General features: G+C 41.0%; 1 protein-coding gene across 1 annotated transcript in view; it reads right to left on the reverse strand.

The window, feature by feature from the left end:
- The window catches only part of TANC2 (tetratricopeptide repeat, ankyrin repeat and coiled-coil containing 2), a 931,529-nt gene that overhangs the window by 533,222 nt on the left and 376,233 nt on the right, over positions 1-22,074 (reverse strand). The window contains exons 5-6 of the mRNA XM_030221414.1: positions 20,357-20,428; positions 12,559-12,741 (exon numbers count right to left, since the gene is read on the reverse strand). Coding sequence (XP_030077274.1) covers positions 12,559-12,741; positions 20,357-20,428 — 255 coding nt within the window. The remainder of the gene's footprint in view (positions 1-12,558; positions 12,742-20,356; positions 20,429-22,074) is intronic.

Below are 22,074 nucleotides of genomic sequence, written 5' to 3' on the forward strand. Positions count from 1 at the left end.
AATTAATAAAGATAAATTAAAAAAAAAAGGAAGGATTGTGAAAAATTACAAGAGGAACTTACAAGACTGGGCATCCAAATGGCAGATGACGTTTAATGTGAGCCAGTGCAAAGTGATGTATGTGGGAAAGAGGAACCCGAACTATAGCTGCATGATGCAAGGTTCCACATTAGGAGTCATCGACCAGGAAAGGGATCTAAGTGTCATCGTTGATGATACGTTGAAACCCTCTGCTTAGTGTGTGGCGGCGGCTAAGAAAGCAAATAGAATGTTACGTGTTATTAGGAAAGGAAAGTAAAACAAAAATGGAGATGTTAAAAATGCTTTTGTATTGCTCCATGGTGCAACCGCACCTTGAATACTGTGTACAATTCTGGTCACCGCATCTCAAAAAAGATATCGTGCTACTAGAAAAGGTACAGAGAAAGGCAACAAAAATGATAAAGGGGATGGGACGACATCCCTAAGAGGAAAGACTAAAGTGGCTAGAGCTCTTCAGATTGGAGAAAAGACGGCTGAGGAGAGATATGATAGAGGTCTATAAAATAATGAGTGGAGTGGAGTGGAACAGGTAGATGTGAATCGCTTTTTTACTCTTTCCAAAAATACTAGCACTAGGGGGCAAGCAATAAAGCTACATAGTAGTAAATTTAAAACAAATCAAAGAAAATATTTCTTCACTCAATGTGTAATTAAATTCTGGAATTCGTTGCCAAAAAATGTGGTAAAAGCACTTAGCTTGGTGGGGTTTAAAAAAGGTCTGGATAACTTCCTAAAAGAAAAGTCCATAAGCCATTATTAATATGGACTTGGGGAAAATCCATTGCTTATTTCTAAGATAAGCAGCATAAAATGTATTTTACTATTCTGGGATCGTGGCAGGTACTTGCAACCTGGACTGGCCACGGTTGGAAACAGGATACTGGGCTTGATGACCCTTCGGTCTGTCCCAGTATGGCAATACTTATGTTCTTATGTAAAAGGGTTTTTTTTATATACGGCAATACTTATGTTCTTATGTAAAAGGGTTTTTTTTATATACGAGTCCCTTTTTAGAAAAATTCACAATAGACAATTGCTTTTCCTAATTCCCTCTTCTTTGACTTGACTGAAGACAAGAAAATCAAAAGCTCTTCACCACATGCTCAGTCTTAAGAGAGAGGTTCATTCCTATCACAGTGTGTGCAAAACTATCCCACTTGGAGAAACTGCCCCCAAGAGATTTCTAGGACAAGGGAAGGCAATTACTGGGAAAGCTTCCCAGTGCATTGTTTCTCATATGCTGGAAATACAAGCAGTCAAAAAGACTGGACATCAGGCAGCATGACAATAAATTCTGAAGCAATAAAGAAAGCTGGGCATGTACTCAGGCGAGAAACTTTCAGGGCAGGGTTCAGTTGCACATATGTCACCTTAATCTGACACGTGGGGTTTTTCAGAACATGGACAATGATGGTGAACCTCCATGCATACAGACCTCTCTGGGGATATCCTGAAAACTAGACCTATAGAGCATACCCAGACCTATTAGGTAAGGTTCCAGGACAAAGATACAGAAATAACGATGACTGCCTCTTTTGAGCACACTAAAAACAAAACAAAACACCAATGTAGTAGATGAAGGACACCACTATGAGAAGTCACAAAATAGAATAAATGAGTAGGGTGTCTGATGGCACTTCCAACTGCAATAGTAGCGTATATGCTTCTGAGACTCTATACACTTCTTTTTCTTGCGGTTGGAAGTGCCATCAGATACCCTTTTCTTTTGTCATAAAATCCAAATAAAATAAAATATTTAAAATATGTAAGAAAAGAAAAGTTTTTTTTTTTTCAAATAAAAGATTTTGCACTGTTCTGATCAAACCTCGCAGTTTAAGGTTCAGGTTCTGTTCATTTGGATATACAGTAAAATCATAATCAAATATCTAAGCAGTTTACAAAGTCAATATAACTTTTTGAACTGGTGAAGCTTTATATGTACCAGTGCAATACCCATCTTGGGGGAGAGCATTATGATGAAAAGCAGCACGGCAGCACCCTTACATTCACAATGATAGGAGTAATCATCAATTCTCCCTTTTCCATCTGTTTTAAACTGTTCATTAGATGATCTAAAAAATATATATGTTTGCTGAGTGTTTTAAAAAGGGAAATAAACTGCAGAAGTTATATTCAAATAATCTAATCCTTAAAATAAACTGAAATGTAATAAATAAATAAATAATGTAATCCAGGTCTTTAGATTCAAAGTCACAGAATCATAAGATGCAGTGCTGACATTTTTTCTCAAGATGAGTCACACAGACTAGTCTAAGAACTAAAATGCTTCTCATGTCATAAAGGGAAGGGAGGGAAGGGCAAAATGCAGCTTTGGAAACCTTCTATTTGATGGCCTCTCTCACATAGTACTTTATCAGGCCAGAAAGCTTTAGGAGAAAGATGTGTCCTAAAGCCAGATTATCACTCGTAGTGGCAGCTGAGTTGATAACGGAAGAGTAAAAAAAAAAAAAAAAATACTGCAATCATACATCACTGCACAGTGTTCTGCATTCTAAATTTTCTTGTATCAAACAGCTCCTCCTAGCTCCTACTTTGGATATATTCTTAAAAAAAAAAAAAAAAAAAAAGGCCTACCTACTTTCTCTTTGTTATCCACTTTCAGATATATAGAATTCATTTAATTTACTAGCTTGATATACTGCCCATATCTAAGAAAAGTGATGATATTCTATATTATAGAGAAGGAGAACAGAGGCACAGTTAGGAATGCAATAGTTCCTTTAGCAGGGACGATATTTATCAATTGTTCTTAGGTGCATTGCGCTTAAACAGTAATGCCTGTTGGGATGGGTCTGTCCATTTGCCTGCATTTGTTTGTATAAGCACAAAACAGTGCACATGGCTTTAGGAAGAATTTGAAGGAAGAACCTGTGAACCATGAGTGGCAGTAAGGCCAGATCCTGCCACCCAGAGAGAAGCAGTAGAGATAATATGAAGAAAGCTGTGGTAGGCTGACAGGCACCTAACCCATGCCAGCCAGGAAAAGGAACTAAGTCATGGCCATGAAGAGAGAAAAAGGAGTGGACAAGCCAAGGCAAAGGGAGGGAAAGACAAGGGGGAGAATACAAGGCAGGGGGAAGGAAGAAAGGCAACAGAAAAGGGGAAGAAAAAGAGAGTCCAAAGAGGGTGGCAGAGAAAGGAAGGGGAGAATGGAAAAGAGAGATTAGCAGGGCAGCAAGGAACAGCACATAAGAAAACTGGGAAGAAATAGGTATGTGGAATACATTTGATATATAGCAGTGAGTGCAGGAGGACAGAGGAGAGTGAAATGGGAAGGAAAGCCTATTTGGCCAAGTTACAAACATCCCTAACTTGTACACATCACTCCCGCTTCCCAATATCTTGCTCATATAGTTCTACAAAAAGACAGTAAATTCTCCCCACACAGATAACATCATACCACTGATACACCCCCCCTCACATAGGAGTGGCCTAGTGGGTAGAACACAGGTCTTGCAATCCAGAGGTGGCCGGTTCAAATTCCACTGCTGCTCCTTGTGATCTTGAGCAAGTCACTTAACCCTCCATTGCCTCAGGTACAAACTTAGATTGTCAGCCCTCCTGGGACATAGAAATATCCAGAGTACATGAATGTAACTCACTTTGAGCTAGTACTGAAAAAGGTGTGAGCAAAATCTAAATAAATAAACCACACCTATACCCACTCTTTCTACCCACATATCTTGCTATCCTGAGACATTCTTTACTATGACTATTGACTTGCCTGAGCCTGTGAATGGAGGAAAGACAAAATGCACCACTGTGGCACACTGTAAAAGAATAATTTTATCAAGTTGTTAGGGGTTGGCGGCGCTTATGGTACTCATTTTTGAAGCACATGGACATTTTAAAAAGGCAAAAAAAAAAAGTCAATTTACTGAATACATCCAAATAGCGATTTTCAAAAGGCAGAAGTAGGACGTTTTACACTGCAGTGCATCCACTTAGCAAGGGGGTGGGCTGTTCAAAAATGCCTTTGAGATGGATTTATTTTTTTTTCTGGACGAAATGAGCTGGACTTCTTTTTTTTAACTTGGACATCTTTTTGAAAATGCCCCTCTATGTGTCTTTATAAAATACTAGATTGAAGCTGTAAACATTTCACAAGTCTTGGCATTGCATGCACTTTTACATACATACCACTTGGGACAGTTTTATAACCACCCTTTTTCATCCATAAAACCCTAATGCACTCTTTACAACTTGTTTTATTATCGTTTGTCGCCACTGTTAAGTCAAGCCTTTTTTGGAAGCACAAAACCGTAAGGTAAATAATGCATATCTACACAAAACCTAAGGGAGAACCAAGTTTGAACCCATGACTCAGTCTAATGTTATTAAGTATAAATCACGCCTCCCACTTTCAAATACTATTAAAACATAAGATTAAAAACAGTGGAAATGAAAGCATAAAATGTGAAATGTATTTATTTATTTAATTCACTTTTGTATCGCTTTCTCATCCTAAGATGACCATAGTGGCTAATAGTATCAATGAAACAATCAAATCACAAAAACAAAACAAAAATACAATTTAAAAATATTAAAAAACTCAACACTGCTCCTGTCCTCCTCACTCTAAATCCCTGCATGAAAGAAAGATGCTTTCAATTTCTTTCAAAATGTGCTTGAGAAGTATTATACCAGATGATGTCCGGCCCTCTTAAATTTCTGGAATCTGCATAGATGGTATAGGCAGAATATAAGAACCTTTTGTAATATAATATCATTTATTTGTGTCTATAACGACACAAGTACTAGAGAAGAGTCAACACAAATTAAGGAGCCCTTTTACTAAGTTGCGGTAAAAGGGGCCCTGCGCTAGCAGAATCGCATGCTTGTGTCGCGTGCAGAGTCCCCTTTAACGGCAGTGGGTATAAAGGTTGAAAAAAGAAATTGCCATGCATTACGATCACCTTACTGCCACCCATTGAGGTGGTGGTAAGGTCTCCTGTGCTAACCCGACAGTAACTGCTGCAGTAAAACATATGGAACAATTTTCTGTAGCTCCGGAAATGGTGTGGTGGGGGCGGAACTACCGCCAGCACTCACGTTGGGCCAGTGTTAGTTCCAGCAACTCTTTAGTAAAAGGGCCCCCAAAGGTACTTATTGCAATTTCAGTATGTCAAGAGAAAATGAAAATATGATGTTAAATTAACCAGTACAACAACTGAATTACAAAACCAACCTGGCCATGATTTCTAAACTCTTCTTAAAATGGTCAAGTTGGAGTTCTAATCAAAGGAGTTGTGGAACTGAGTTCCATAACGCCGGGTCTAAATGAAAGAAAGTGGACTCGCGTATGGAGTTCAAGGGAGAACTCAGGTTTCTTTTGGTCAAGGACCCATCTGTTCAATTTCTTGGTTATCCATGGTATTTGTAACAGTAGTCTCCAGCACCACAACTCAAATGCCTCAATACTCTTTCTGACCTGGTTTTCATGGTCCAACTTTTACAACCATACAGTTTAATAGAAAAAAGGGATTTTCCCTTGCCTTGGGACACTCTTGCACCATTGGTAAGACCTGCAAATATCTCCCTTGATTTGGTGTGGGATGTTCTGACCATTGTGCATTCTGCGATTACTTCTCTGACAAAGGTGGCGATAACCTTTGACTCTAATACAGCGAACACAGATGGTATAGTTATGAATTTACAGACACAACTTCAAAAGGTTGGGGCAGAGACAACTGAGTTACAAAAAGTGCAATCTGTCCTGGTGAATGATAAAAATAATTACAAAGACATGGTGAAAACTTGGAAAACTTCTTGAGATAACTGAACTTGCGTGTCCTGTATTTTCCTAAGCAACCAGCTTATTCCCAACTTTTCTATTCGAGAAATATCTGGAGGAAGTGCTATTGATGCCTAAGGAAGCTATTCATGATCTCTAAAGCATATTATATCATCTCAAAGTCTAAATCTCCAGTGCAACAAGAATCTAATCAAGGAGCTGCCCAAGTTTTGAATCTGGAAGATATATTTCAGGACAGCTTAGACATAACTGGTTTTCTGGAAAACTCTGGATCTGAAGTTGTGACTTGTACTACTCTGTTAGTGACTTTTGTGTTTCCCCAACATACTACTACTACTATTTAGCATTTCTATAGCGCTACAAGGCATACGCAGCCCAAGAGATGGCTGAGGGGAGATATGACAGAGGTCTATAATATAATGAGTGGAGTGAACCGCACATTTATTCTTTCTAAAAAATACTAGGACTAGGGTGCACACAATGAAGCTACTAAATTTAAAACAAACTGCAGAAAATATTTCTTCACTCAATGTGTAAATTTATTGCCAGAAAATGTGGTAAAAGCAGTTAGTTTATCAGGGTTTAAAAAAGGTTTGAATAACTTCCTAAAAGAAAAGTCCATAAGCCATTATTAAGATGGACTTGGGAAAATCCACTGCTTATTTCTAGATAAGCAGCATAAAATCTGTTTTACTGTTCTGGGATCTTGTCAAGCACTTATGACCTGGATTGGCCACTGTTGGAAAAGGATACTGGGCTTAATGGACCTTCGGTCTGTCCCAGTATGGCAATGATATTATGAAACTTTTTTTCACCACAGGCAACAGCGCTTTATGGGACAAAAAAATTTGGTCATATTCAAATTTAACAAAAGTTACACAGGAGCATAGGAAAAAGTTCTAGCTTTAGGTAACAGGTATTGGCCCTTGGGGACAAATTCCTGTTATGATTTTCTTGTAAATATTGTGTAATATATTCTTCTTAAGTATGCATTTTTGACCTAGAGTAATTGAAATTTTTAATAGATACTAAGGGCTCCTTTAAATAAGGAGTAGTAAGCCCTACACGGGCTTACCGCTGGGCTACCACAGCAGCCTGGCAGTATTTCCCACCCCTTTCTGGCACTAATTTAGTTATTTTTGTAGCGCCAGAGTGTACCCAGCGGTAATCGGACAGTGCCGTGGGCTGCCCAGTTACCACCAGGTTAATGCGAGAGCCCTTACCGCCACCTCAATGAGTGGCAGTAAGGGCTCTCCACCCCCCACCCCGAAATGGCTGTGCGACAAGTGCTTTACTTGCCACAAGGCCATTTCCTGCAGGAAGGCAAGACTTCCTTTTGACCAGCTGCATAAAAGGGGGCCTTGGCGCACGTGTAAAACATGCACCGACACCTGCACCAATCCCCTTTTGCCGCAGTTTGATAAAAGGGGTCCTAAGAAATTAGCTGCCTATGTCAATGGGTGAGGATAATAATAATGTAGGAGTATAGCCTGAATATTTGAAATATCGTATGGCTCTCCTGGAGGAAGCCAGTAAGACACCATCCCATCACCCTCCTGAAGGAGTAGACCTGGACACTATTAGCTAACTTTAGATGCACTGTTTGCACATCATCCCTGAAAGCCTGACCTGCTGTCAGGACAAAAGGTGGATTGCCTTGTTTGGAAACATGGTCAGTGGGCATAATTAGAATGACTGGGCCTACAGTGCTTGAGGTCTCTAAATTTTTGTCCACCAGCATAGGCCTTAGAAGATGATTTAGGCTTGTCCTCAGGAGTCTATGAGGCTTCGCCTCTCCATAAGTTCTTAACAATCTTATCAAGCTAATCACCAAGGAGCAAGGTACCCTTAATAGAAGTTTACTTGAGACAAGACTTAAATGTCACATCCGTCAACCAATTTCTCAGCCAAGGAAACCAACAAGCAGTAACTGAGGGAGACATATTTCCAGAAAGAACTCTTATGAGATCATAAAGGCTCTTCTAGGAAGATATACTACAGTATAGAGAGAGGAACATTTAAATAAAAGAAAATAGTGCTTTTAAATGTTTCAGTTATTCCGAAAAGTAAATCTTGCAGATCAGCAAGTCTATCATGTAAAAAAAAAAAGTGGTTTTAGTTTGCCCATATTAAAGGGATAATCAACTGTGCTGCCATAACAGAACCCTTATCATTGTAAAGTTTAAGGATTATTAAAATCTGATTAATCGTCCTTTATTGAAACAGCAAAGTGGTTACAAAAAACTCATCTTAAAAAAAGAGAAAACACAATATATCAACCACAAAGTTTAAGACAGAATGTATGAACTACAACGGTTAAGGCACATTAGGGCATCTAACGTAGACATTAACCTATCAATAAACTATAATGAAAGAGGAGGGGAAAACGGGAAAGGTCAAGCCAGTATCATATTAGACCAGTGAGCCTGAAAAGCATTAAGTACCCTTATCAGTGAATAAGTGGGCCAGACAGGATTTAGGCCACTGAAAATGCTATCTAGCTTTGTTTGCCAAGTGAAACGACTTGTATAGGCATGAATATTAAAAGTCCAACTGAAGCACAAAAAAAATAATAATAAAAAAAAAATTGATTGTTTTCATCTTCCTCGTCATGGTAAAGCTATACTGTTCCACCACATTCTGTATATCATACTAACGATTTTCTCTGTGTACAAGTGTCATACTATACATATACAAGTCTTGAAATATATATAAGAAAATAAAATGCCTTGGAACTTCTTTTTAATGTGTGCTGGTGATCCATTTAGTAAAATAGTATGTTTTATTAGTCGTTATTTTCATATTTTTGTAGTTTGATTATTAGGTCTTCCTTTTTCATGTGGGTTTATTGAATTTTGTTATTTTTTGTACAATTGTATTAATTTTCTGTTTGGCTTTTAATATTTTATTGTACACTTCAAACTGCTTAAATTTTCTGGGTATTACAAAATATGTAAATGTTTATACAAAGTGATTATCTAATAAATACAATGGAATAGAATTTAAAAAATAAACTCTCTCTAAATGTTATATCAGATAAAACACTGATATTTTATTTGCTGCTTGAAGTCAAAACTTATATTATCACGTAGAAGATTAATTCAAAAGAACTGCACATATTTAGAACTCCAATAAAGCTTTTAGTAAAACATCACATGGTCCAGCAGTATTCACTCTTGTCTCTATTGAACACTGATTTTATTTGATAAACCACTTCTTGCCATAGGCATCAACCCAGTTTACAATACTCATATAAATATATAAAAGTCTTAGGCAATTTTCAGTTTGGGTTCTGTCCTAAAGTTTCCATAGAAATGCTATTGATTTCAGTCTGTGACAATATTAGAATAAACAAAGAGCGGCAGGGGTCTACCAATAAGTAAAACAACCCCCCCCCCCCCCCAAAGCAGATAGATAATTATTGTTGATAATAAATAGCAACTCTTTTGGATTATTTGTTGATCTATTTCATTTTTTTTATTGTTAACAGTACTAGAGCAGTTTTGATAGAGGTACAGTTTTCTTGATGGTTATGCTCGATATAACAGCTACATTTGAAACCATCATGGGCTGTTGTTGGATTGATTACGAGGATTCGGAATACGTGGAAAAGTGCTAAATTGGTTTATGTTATCTTTAGAAAATAAATCTTTTAGAGTTGAGATGACCAGTGATGTTTCTGATTGGGTAAAAATAAATTGTGAGGTTCCTCAAGGATCATCATCATCTCTGGGTACTTTTCAATACCTATATGATTTCTCTTTGTAAACTTTTAGCTGGACTAGGAGTTTCTTATAGTCTTTATGCAGATATATAGTTTTTCTTCCCTATTAAGGGATCAGGTGATGACCTCATTAGATTCTTTTAAAACTGTCTTACCTACTAAGATGTCAACCAATAGGCTGAAATTAAATCTGTCTAAAACACAGGTGTTAATTTTGACAGATCATGACCGACTGAGTTATCCTGAATATTTTATTTTTTTAACTTATGTATGTTTATTTGATTATGTATGTAAACTTTGTGAACTGCCTAGTACTGCAGATAAGTGCAGTATATAAACTGTATAATAAATAAAAATAACATAAAAAGCATTAAACAAATCCTAAAAATATAAGCAAACAAAAGACATCTGCAAAACCAAACACCTACAACATAATATTACACAAAGAAACATGATTTTAACTGTTTACAAATTAAAAAGGTGAAAACCATGACTAGTAGGATATGGTGACTCTGGCAGACCTGTTCAGAAAGCAGTACTAGAATGACAGATTCTCATCTACTGTATTCTGAAAATTATTAAGGGGTTCTTTTACCAAGCTGTGGTAAAGGGGGCCTGTGCTGGTGTCAGAACGTGTTTTTGATGTGTGCTGAGGCCCCCTTTTACCACAGCGGGTAAAAGGCTGTCTTTGTTTTCCTTTTTTTCTAAAGAAATGGGCGTATGGCAAGTGAACCACTTGCTGCGCGGCCATTTCGGGGAGAGAATTGAGGTGGCAGTAAGGGCTCCCATGCTAATCTAGTAGTAACCGGACAGAGCGGCACTGCCCAATTACCACCGGTAAACACCGGTGCTACAAAAATATTTCTGTAGCGCCAGAAGTGGTGGGAACTACCGCCAGGCTGCTGTGGTAGCCTGATGGTATTTCCGGATTAGCAAGGGGAAAGCACACATTGGATTTACCTCTGCTTCGTGAAAGACCCCCTGAATCAATAAGCCATAGTATTAAGAGCTTGATCCAAGAAAATATGAGAAGTGTTACCTGAAGACAAAGCTAAACATACAGCTAGATATTTTAATGGCTTGTGCTGCATCCAGATTACATTCTACAGACAGAATTTAGGTGATGAACCATTTCTGGTAGATTTAAAGTTGCAGTGTATAATCATTTACAAAAAGCCACAAAATAAATATATTCTCCTAAAAATATCAGAGCTATACTGCTGCTTTCAAGAGAAGTACACTCTGTTAAGTTGCAAAAAAAAAAAAAAAAGATCTAAAGGGCAATTCTATAACTATACTTGCGCATGTAGTTATGCACGCCATATGTACATAAAAGCTGAGATAACTGGCACGTGCATGCATAAGCACATAAAACAGCACATAAGTGCAATAGCTTAAAACTACAAGGAGGTGAATATAGGACACGGGCATGTCTTCCCAGGGGCGTAGCTACGTGGGGCCACGGGACCCCACACATTACACCCTGGCACCCTCTACATTTGGCCCCCCGCAACAGGTACCTTGTTTGCTGGCAGGGGTCCACAATCCCCGGCGCTGAAGAAGACTCTTCGGCTGGAGGGGATTGGGGACCCCCGCTAGCAAGTAAGGTACCTGATGCGGGGGGGGGGGGGTGGTCTGCGGTTGCAGCGGCGGGGGGGGTCCAAAGTGGCGGGGGGCAGTTGGCGGCGGGGGGAGGTGCTAAACAGTGACCCCCCCCCCCACCTTGGGCTCTGGCCCCACCTCCCGTCGAGGTCTGGCTACGCCCCTGTGTCTTCCACATACGTACATAACTCCTAGAATACTGTACATTCTGCATGTGATCTATAGAATTGAGTGTACCTAACATTATGTGCATATCTTTGGGCTTCAGTCACTATTCTATAATGGCACCTGTGTGAACAGATGTCATTATAGAATTGGCGCTCGGTGCTACCCATCGTGGCACCTAACGTAGTGCCCAGGTATACAATTGCCCCATTAGTGCTGTTAGAAGAGACACTTCATAGAACGATAAACGTTTTCACTTGGAACATATATCTCTATCTTATAATACTATTACAAGCTGTGTGTCATACTGTAACTTTGCAATTAGCTTTAACAAGTCTGTATGCCTCTATCCAAACAGCAGACAGATTAGTAAAATTCGCCAGTTTTTTTTTTTTTTTTTTAGATTCAGTTGTTGGACTAATGAAAGGCTTTGCTTACTGAGACCACTGATTCTAAAGCAAGGTTCTGCAAAGCACCAGATAGTGTCAGTCTTTCAGGGATAAATTTTACTCACAGACTGCGCCACTATACAATTTGGGATTCTGCCAGGTGCTTGTGACCTGGATTGGTCCCTGTTGGAAGCAGGACACTGGGCTAAATGGATCATCAGTCTGCCCCAGTATGGCTAACTGAAAGTATGCACATACGTTTGCTTTGAGAATTATCTAAAGGAAAAATACCTGCAGAGATTTGCACCTCCTTTTTCAGCAGGCAATTTTTTTGACTAGAAAAAAAACCCCACATGCTTTTGAAAATAAAAAACTAAACCAACCTTCAATCGTGGGGGAACAAAATCAATCAGTACACTAACTTGAGCTCACCCACAAAAATAATAAATCCAAGAGGACAAAACTGTAATTAGAAAACGCAAATAATAATGGTACAATAATAATAATAATACAGAAATAAGCCAGGGAGATATTCAGTACACAAACTGGACCTCCAGTCTATTGAGTCTTGTTTAATGAATTCACCATTGTTTTTGGCATTCATTTATGCTCAAACCACCCTCATTACTTTCTATATTCTGCATCCGTTTTCAAAAATGAGTATTGTATTGTATACAAGTGTGTGTTTTGTACCATTTTTGAAAATAGAGAAGTATACGCATTGTTTCAAAATAAAATAAAATTGCTTTGAGAAACAGACATACTTGTTTTGCCAGATATAGGGCACATGAATCTTTAAAAATAATTATTCTGATTTTCATATTATTATAACCAAATTAAAACACCAAAGTACTTCTTACCAGTCAATTTCTTCACCGGCTGAAGTCGTACACTGATAGACTGGTGAGTGAGTAAAGGAGAGGAAGGCAGCGAACGGGACATGCCTTCCATAATCCGAATGTGCTGCATACCTTCTGCGACATTTAATGATGGGATGCTGTAATCTGGTTCAAACGTACAATCGCTCTCTGTGGAGGCCCCACCTAATGAACAATTTAAAAAAGAAATCCAGGTCAGTTCAAATTTAAATAATACAGTTGTGCCACTGTGAGAAAATATTAAATCTTTATAAAATTGACAGAGGCAGCTGGCACCTTAAAGACTAACCTCGGGGGTTCTCAGAACACACCTATCCAGTCAAGGTTTTCAGGATACTCATAATGAATACTCAAGAGAAATTTGTACACACTATCTCCATTTTATCAAACTTATTTCATGCATATTCATCGTGAGTATCCTGAAAGCTTGACTGACTGGGTGTGTCCCAAGAACCACTGGACCAGTGGCGTAGCTACGTGGGGCCGGAGGGGGCCGGGGCCCCCGCAGATTCACCCCAGGACCCCCCTCCCGGCGAACCCGCCCCCGCCGCCGCCTACCTTTACTTTTGCTGGCGGGGGATCCCACTCCCCGCCAGCCGACGTCTTCTCAGTCCTTCCTGCACTTCAATTTGTTTGCTGACGTCCTGCACGTAATTGTACGTGCAGGACATCAGACTCAGAGAACAGTTCTGTTCTCTGAGTCTGACGTCCTGCACGTACAATGTGCAGGACGTCAGCAAACAAATTGAAGAGCAGGAAGCGACTAAGAAGAAGACGTCGGCTGGCGGGGAGTGGGATCCCCGCCAGCAAAAGTAAAGGTAGGCTGCAGCGGCGGGAGGGGGGGGGCGGCAATGTCGGCGGTGGGGGGGCGGCGCCGGGGGGAGGGCTAAAATGTGCCCCCTCCCCCCGGGCTCCGGACCCCTCTCCCACGGAAGGCTGGCTACGCCCCTGCACTGGACTAACCTCTTTCTTGAGGGGTGAGCTTTCAAGGAACAGAGTTCACTTCATCAGATGCTCATGTCTCAAACTGGTTAGTCTATAAGGTGCTACCTGCATCTTTTAAAGTTTAAATGTTTACTGAAACAGAAAAGAAAGTGATTTAATATACATAATCAAACCCTGTACCACTGTAGGAACTGCTTTACAAGTGCAACCAAATACCATGTCATCACAAGACTTCAATCTAGTTCTTGTAACTCACTTTCCAACAGTTTCTGCTATAGCAAAATAAGAATGAGCATGCACTGGAAAACGGAGTGGAAATGGAAAAAAGAGTGGAAAAAAAATAAGTAAGGCTCACTCCATCTCCTGTTTTATCTAACCTCCTTGGTAAAAAGGGTGGAGGGAGAATGGGTGAAGGGAAGAGGGAAAAAGATTGGTAAGGGGGACAAACATTTTATTTATTAGGATTTATTTATTTATTTAGTCTCACTCACACAAGGATTGACTTGGGCTGCACATACTGCAGCGGGACATGTTTATCCATCTCTCTGACCTCACGTGCAACTTTCTTCAAATCAATCACCTTACTTTCTAATTCTTCCTACTTTCTTACTCATCTATATGTTACAACTTTGCCTTACCCCTCACTACCAATTATAATGTTCTAGTGCATATTGTGTTGTCATTGCAAGTAGTATACCATGCCATACTTTGTACTGTTGTTCGAATATTTTTACTGCTCTAATTGCCTACTGCTCATGTTTGATCTATTCTTACTGTGAATTCCTTCAAAAAGGCGGTAAATAAATCTTAATAAATAAAAAATAAATTAAATAACATGGAGAAGTGGGGACGGGAAAAGGGAAAATAGAGCACATGGGATAGAAGGGGATGAAGAGGAGAGGGTAACATTCTGCTCATGGATGGGAGGGAAATGAAAGGGGGACATGCTGCTCGAGGATGGGAGGGAAAAGAAAGGGGGACATGCTCAAGGATGGGAGGGAAAGGAAAGGGGGACATGCTGCTCGAGGATGGGAGGGAAAAGAAAGGGGGACATGCTGCTCGAGGATGGGAGGGAAAGGAAAGGGGGACATGCTGCTCGAGGATGGGAGGGAAAGGAAAGGGGGACATGCTGCTCGAGGATGGGAGGGAAAGGAAAGGGGGACATGCTGCTCGAGGATGGGAGGGAAAGGAAAGGGGGACATGCTGCTCGAGGACGGGAGGGAAAGGAAAGGGGGACATGCTGCTCGAGGACGGGAGGGAAAGGAAAGGGGGACATGCTGCTCGAGGATGGGAGGGAAAGGAAAGGGGGACATGCTGCTCGAGGATGGGAGGGAAAGGAAAGGGGGACATGCTGCTCGAGGATGTTTGCTTTTTGGATATGTGCATCTTATTTAAATTTGTATTTAGCATAGTACAGAGGAAAATGATTTATTCCATATTTATTTATTCATTCATTCTTTTATCACACTATTATCCAAAAGCAAGTTTTGGTTCAAAGTGGCTTACAATTTACGACTGTTGAAGTTACAGTGAAGTATGTGACTTGCAACTTTCAGTTATATGGTGTTACATTGGTGTGTTCTAATTGCAAGGTGGTGTAGAACAAATTGTGCATGGTTAGCCATAGAATTTCCTGAAAAAGTAGGTTTTTAGTTCTTTTCTGAACCGGAGGTAATTTGAAATGCTTCTTGTGATCTTGGGTATTGAGTTCCACCACTTGGTTCCCAGTCTTAAGTTATTTTAACTAGTATTTTACTGCTTACAGAATCTTGCTTTCTTGGGGGGGGGGGGGGTCAAGGTAACTGCAGCATGGCAAGGGCCGGGCAGACCAGGTGCTGAGATAGAGGAGATTACTTGAAGCGGGGATGGGTTGGATTCCCGTCGGGACGGGTTAGATTTCTGTCTCCATTCCAGTCCCAGGTCATTCTACTTCTAATGGCAATATATTTTTATTTTTAGATGTGTCTTGACCAAACAATGGTTCCAGATGTAAATATATAATAGTAAGGCATTCCACAGGGAAGTCATGTATATGCGTGCAGCATACCTTTGCAGCCCATCCTTTTAGCTTCTTTTTAAACTGTTTTCCTCATTTTATCATAGTCATTCTTTCGAAAATTAAATACTGCTACAGTACATTTCCTTTGTGGCTTCACTCCAGATATTAGTTGAAACTTGATCATGTTATGATCACTGCTTCCCAGCAGATCCAATGCCATTACATCTTGTACTATGGCCCTGCATTCCACTAAGGACTAGATATAAAATGGCTCCCCATCTTGTTGGTTCTTGGACCAGTTGCTCCAAGAAGCAATTATTTATAAAGTCTAAGAATTTTACCTCTCTAGCATTCCCTGATGTAACATTTATCCAGTCAATATTGGGGTAATTGGAATCACCTATTATTATACTGTTGCCAATTTGTCAACTTTCCTAATTCTGTAAATATTTCTTCATCTGTCTGTTAGTTCTGTCCTGGCGAATGGTAGTACAGCCCTACAAGAACACTCCGTCCCTTCACACATGGAATTTCTATTCATAATGATTCCATGCTGTTATCTATTTCATTTAGAATGTTATTTTGACTCAATTCCTTCCTTAACATATAGCACAACCCGCCCTCTAATTTGATTCACTCTATCATTGTGATATAATTTGTACCCTGTTAAAAGTGTCCCATTGATTGTCTTCCTTCCACCAGGTCTCTGAGATACCTATTATATCTGCCTCATCATTATATATTACTAGTAAAAAAGGCCCGTTTCTGGAAAGAATGAAACGGGCACTAGCAAGGTTTTCCTGGGAGTGTGTATGTTTGAGAGAGAGAGCCAGAGCGAATGTGCGGGTGTGTGACAGAGTGAGACTGTCTGTGTGACAGTGTGTGTATGTGAGAATGAGAGTGTGTGACAGGGCCCCCTCCCCTGTTCCTAATGCCCCTCACCCTGTTCCCTCCCCTCCTTTTCCTCCTCCTTCCCACACTTTGGGTTCCTTAAGGCTTTCAAAAGTCTATGTACCCCCGTGGCCCTAACGCCCAGTATCCGGATACCCCACCGCTTTTCTCCTCACCCCTCCCCCAAGATGTAATACTTTCACATACTTCATTTAAAAAAAAAAAAAGTGTCCTATCTACCCTGTGTACAAATGCCCGGCATTCAGATTGTGTTCCTCTCGTAAATTTTCATTTCTTTCATTCATTCAGAACTTCCCCCCCCCCCCCCCCCCCCCCCGAACACTTTTGGTTCCTTCAGTCTTTTAAAACTCTCCTATGTACCCTGTGTGCTAATGGCCAGCATTCAGATTGTTCCCAAATGTTCATGTCTTTCAGTGGTTCAGAACTCCCCCCCTCCCCCCATTTAACACTTTCGGTTCCTTCAGTCTTTTAAAACTCTCCTATCAACCCTGTGTCCTAATGGCCAGCACTCAGATTGTTTTGCTTTGCCAAATTGTCTGTCACTGATGTCACTGAGGTCAGAGCATGCCTGCCTAGCAGACCACTTCCGGCAGGCACGGTCCCAAGCACATCCTGTTGGAGGTGAGAATTATTATATAGGATAACTCTCCCATCTTATTTTTTAGGCTTCTAGCATTTGTATAGAGATACTTCAAATTGTGCTTTTTCCTTGCATCTATAAGCTGCTTGCAAGTTGATGGGGATAATGTGTATCCTTTATCCTGCTCACTCCTTAAACACTCCTGGCTTTCTTTCATCATTGTTGAAATCTCTCTATTGGGATGCCCTAAATGTCCTGTTTCAATAGTATACTTGAAGGATACTCCACAACAAACCATGAGCTCCTGGGTGACTGTTGGCTTTTCCCTCCCACTTTAGTTTAAAAGCTGCTCTCTCTTTTTAAAAAGTTAGCACCAACTACAAGGTACCACATTAGGAATCACAACCCAGGAAAGGGATCTAAATGTCATTGTTGATGATACGTTGAAACCCTCTGCTCGGTGTGCAGCGGCGGCTAAGAAAGCAAATAGAATGCTAGGAATTATTAGGAAAGAAATGGAAAACAAAAATGAGAATGTTAATGCCTTTGCATCATTCCATGGTGCGACCACACTTCGAATACTGTGTGCAATTCTGATCACCGCATCTAAAAAAGATATCGTGGATTTAGAAAAGGTACAGAGAAGGGCGACGAAAATGATAAAGGGGCTGGGACGACTTCCCTATGAGGAAACCTTAGAGCTTTCCATCTGCCATATCCTGTCCCCTTCCAACTTTCTGTTTTAGACTGGGTGGAACACCTCAGAGAGAAAGCTTTGAGGTCAGCCAGCAGGCAGTATATCAGAATCACTACTGCTGACTGTGACTCATGTAAATAAAGACACGTTAAAGGTAAATTGCTGAGCGGGAGCAAAGCTGGAACATGAGGGTCTCCTTTAGCCACGGGATCCAGGGCAGCTGCCCCATTTGCCCAACCTCACCGTGTCGTGCATTTCTCTCTTCCCTTCTCCTTGCTGGGCCTGCACTGCATCTTCCTATCATTCAGTATTGCTGCCAGCACACTACACCTGTTCGGGTGTGTGGCACTGGGCCCCTGAGCAAAGGCATACATTCAAGACTTGCTGCATCCCATTCTCTCCAATATAAACTTCCTGAGAGGGTAGGATGCAACAATCCTTGTGTGCACACTAGAGTAGTGGGCCTGGCACTGCACATGCTGCTTTGTTTCCTGTTTTTTGCACTGCCAGTGTGCCATCATCCCCTGAATTCTGCTCCCCTAGATGGGCACCAGCCCTGCTCAAATTGCTTATAAAACAACACACAAACTTTATTTGCATAGGACTTATTTAAATAAGAACTGGTCAGGTTTGGTTATCTTAAAAATCAAAACTATTTGCAGCCCTGGAGTCGGCATCCTTATCCCCTGAAGAAGCCCCTCGGTGAAACGGGTCCGTCGGGTGTGGATGCCTGTCCAAGACGCTGCAACCAGCTAAGTAGTAGATGACGGCAGAAAAAGACCTGCACGGTCCATCCAGTCTGCCCAAGAAGATAAATTCATATGTGCTACTTTTTTATTTGTACTGTCCTCTTCAGGGCATAGACCGTATAAGTCTGACCAGCCCTATCCCCACCTCCCAACCACCAACCCCTCCTCCCACCACCAGCTCTGGCACAGACTGTATCTGCCCAGCACTATCCTCGCCTCCCAACTACCAGTCCCGCCTCCCACCACCAGCTCTGGCACAGACCGTATAAGTCTGCCCAGCACTAGCCCTGGGCAGACTTATACGGTCTGTGCTAGGGCTGGTGGTTGGGAGGCGGGATTAGTGCTGGGCAGACTTATACGGTCTGTGCTGGGGCTGGTGGTTGGGAGGCGGGACTAGTGCTGGGCAGACTTATACGGTCTGTGCCGGGGCTGGTGGTTGGGCGGCGGGGATAGTGCTGGGCAGACTTATACGGTCTGTGGTCTTTCTTTCTTTTTGAGACTCTACAACTTTGTTGAAGAAGGTATGGTGACTTTCCTTGTTGAAACAATTACAGCAGTCATGCTGTGTGTTACCTTTTCTGAGGTCTTTCCCCTGTTCTCTCTCATTTTTTTCCCTGCACAATATTTTGTGTGAACAGACTTGTTTTTATAGTATTGTTGTATTGTACAGTCTTGAAGCGAGTTTCGCCCTCTTTTGTCTGTTACTTAGCCCAGAATGACCAAATAAGCATTTATGCTCTACAGACAAACTACAATCCTATACAGTCTTCTTCAGCAGTTTTGCTACTTTTCCTCAACAGGAAACAGAATACATCATCAGGCTCATTTTCGAAAGAGATGGACATCCATCTTCAGACATAAGTCGGCACTTGGACGTCCATCTCTCAGAGACGTCCAAATCGGTATAATCGAAACCCGATTTTGGATGTCTCTAACTGAAGTCCGTCGCAAGGACATCCAAATTCCAAGGGGGCGTATCAGAAGCGTGGTGAAGGTGGGACTTGGGCGTTCCTAAGACTTGGACGTCTTTGACCCATTATCAAAAAAGCAGAGACGCCCATGACTATTACTTGGACGTTTTCACCCAAACATGTTTTTATTACAAATAAGGCACAAAAAGGTGCCCGGAATGACCAGATGACCACTGGAGGGAATCGGGGATGACCTCTCGTTACTACCCCAGTGGTCACTAAGCCCCTCCCACCCTCAGAAAACATCATTAAAAATATTACGTGCCAGCCTCAGATGTCATACTCAGGTCAATGACAGCACATGCAGGTCCCTGGAGCAGTTTTAGTGGGTGCAGTGCACTTCAGACAGGTGGACCCAGGCCCATACCCCCCCCACCTGTTACATTTGTGGAGGAAAAAGTGAGCCCTCCAAAACCCACTGTACCCACATATACGTGCCCCCTTCACCCGTAAGGGCTATGGTTGTGGTGTACAGTTGGGGGTGGTGGGTTTTGGGGGGGCTCAGCATACAAAATAAGGGAGATAGGTATCTGGGAGCATTTTATGAAGTCCACTGTAGTGCCTCCTAGGGTGCCCGGTTGGTGTCGGGGACCAGTGCACTAGAAATGCTGGCTCCTCCCACGTCCAAATGGCTTGTATTTGGACGTTTTAGAGATGGGCGTCTTTGGTTTCAAAAATCGCCGAAAGTCAAAGACGTCCAGGATGTCCATGGTATTTTCGAAACCAAAGATGGGTGTCCATCTTTTTTTCGAAAATATGCTTTTCCCCGCCTCCAGATTTGGACATTTTACAAAGACATCCAAATCCCAACTTAGACGTTTCTTTCGAAAATGCCCCTCCATATCTCCTAATTTTTAGGTGTATATCATTCAAATTCCTATAGCTTTGCTATCATTGCTGAAGGTAGAACTTTTTTTTTTTTTTTACCTTGGGCCAAGCAGCCCTGACGAGAGTCTACACTTGACTGTCTCCTGTCTGATGCCTCTTCATTCCCACCATCTGCACAAAAGAAACACACAATACATTTTTTATTCTTTTAGATAAAACATCTGGTATGCATCTACAGAATATTAACTATAATGAAGAATTCTATCAAATAAGTTTAGAAGGAGACCTAGAAAAACTTCTGAGAACCATGTCTCTGTTATGTGAAAATTCATTCATGATGCTGCTTGCGGTGTTTTATTTTTATTCTCATGACACTGTATCCTATTTCTATTATCTGACTGTTCTGTCCTGCTGTTTTACTATGTACATTATAATACTACCACCACCACACAGAATGGTGACGCTCATGAGTTTACTCCTCCCATACTCATGTCCCTGCAAAGCAAGCACATAAAGGCGCTGGGCACTGCTAGTAATAACAATTATAATAATCACCAACACATTTATAGGATATTTTCTTTAGAAAAATAAGATATTATATAATTGTATTATGAGCCCCTGGGAAAAATGCAGTAGTAAAATTAAAGATAGTTGCTAAAGTAAATTCATAGCCATTTTACACAGTTGCATAGGGAAGCAAAGAGCAGCTGCATTCAAAACAAAATAGGTCCTAACAGCCACACAAACTCACTGTACTATAAGTGTGTACATGTTCTCGTAAGGTAGCAAGTGTGGGATTAGCTGATGGGGGACAATTTGATCAATATCACTTGTACTTATGCAGTGCATATATTGAGATCTACAATCGTTCCAGAACATGAAAGATAGGAGGAGCATTTTTGAGCACCCAGCTCAAATGGGTGCACAATGTGAGCAAGCATGGTAAGACAACAGGAGGAAAGTATAACAGGTCAGGAGAAAGAACTCTGCTGTTGCAAACTAAGCAACAGATGCACATTGCTTCTTGGCTTCTACCCTCTGCATCAATAAAAAAAGGGGGGCATATCCTTCCTTTTCTTCTGGGAGGGAGGAGGAGGAGTATCAGGGATGAGGTATCAATCAACACCTGATCTTGCTGGGCTCTATCAATGCTTGATGTTGAGGGTGATCAATCCATTCTTGATGCTGATGTATCCTCAGCATCTGGTGCAGCGCCTGAACCCTTAGAAACCAATGTGTCTGCTGCTAATGTTTATGGAAAGAGAAAAGAACCTGTCATACTGCTATTCACAACCACAAACACCCTTCTTTTTCATCTGCAAACACAGATGACATCAATAAGGATTGTAATCGGGTCAAAAGCACTGCAAGTACCAGTAATGAGTACTGACTCCAGACATGGTGTTGCTGCACTGCCCACATTTTTTAAAGTTTCTGGAGTCTCTCTTTTGGGACGAGTAACCAAAAAATACAGCTGTAGCAAAATTAAAAGCCTCAGACCTGAAAAATTACCCAATCAGGATGCCCTTTGGTCTATAAGAATATTTAATGTTTAATAAAGGCTTAATATATCACCTTACTTAAAAGGCAACCAAAGCAGTGTACAATGCTAAACACAACAGCAAAGAACGAAAGGAACTACAGTACTTAGATTAGATAAAGGGATAAAAAAGAGCTGCAAAACTAGAGAACCGATCCGCCTGGCAGTCATCTCAGCTACCAAACAGGAAAGCAATGGAAAATAGATATGTTTTAAGGGCAGTATGAAACTTTACGTATGGGGGAAAAGACTATACCAAAAGGGATGGTGCTCGGTA

This window comes from Microcaecilia unicolor, chromosome 12 (assembly GCF_901765095.1).
Source record: "Microcaecilia unicolor chromosome 12, aMicUni1.1, whole genome shotgun sequence".
Taxonomy (NCBI): domain Eukaryota; kingdom Metazoa; phylum Chordata; class Amphibia; order Gymnophiona; family Siphonopidae; genus Microcaecilia; species Microcaecilia unicolor.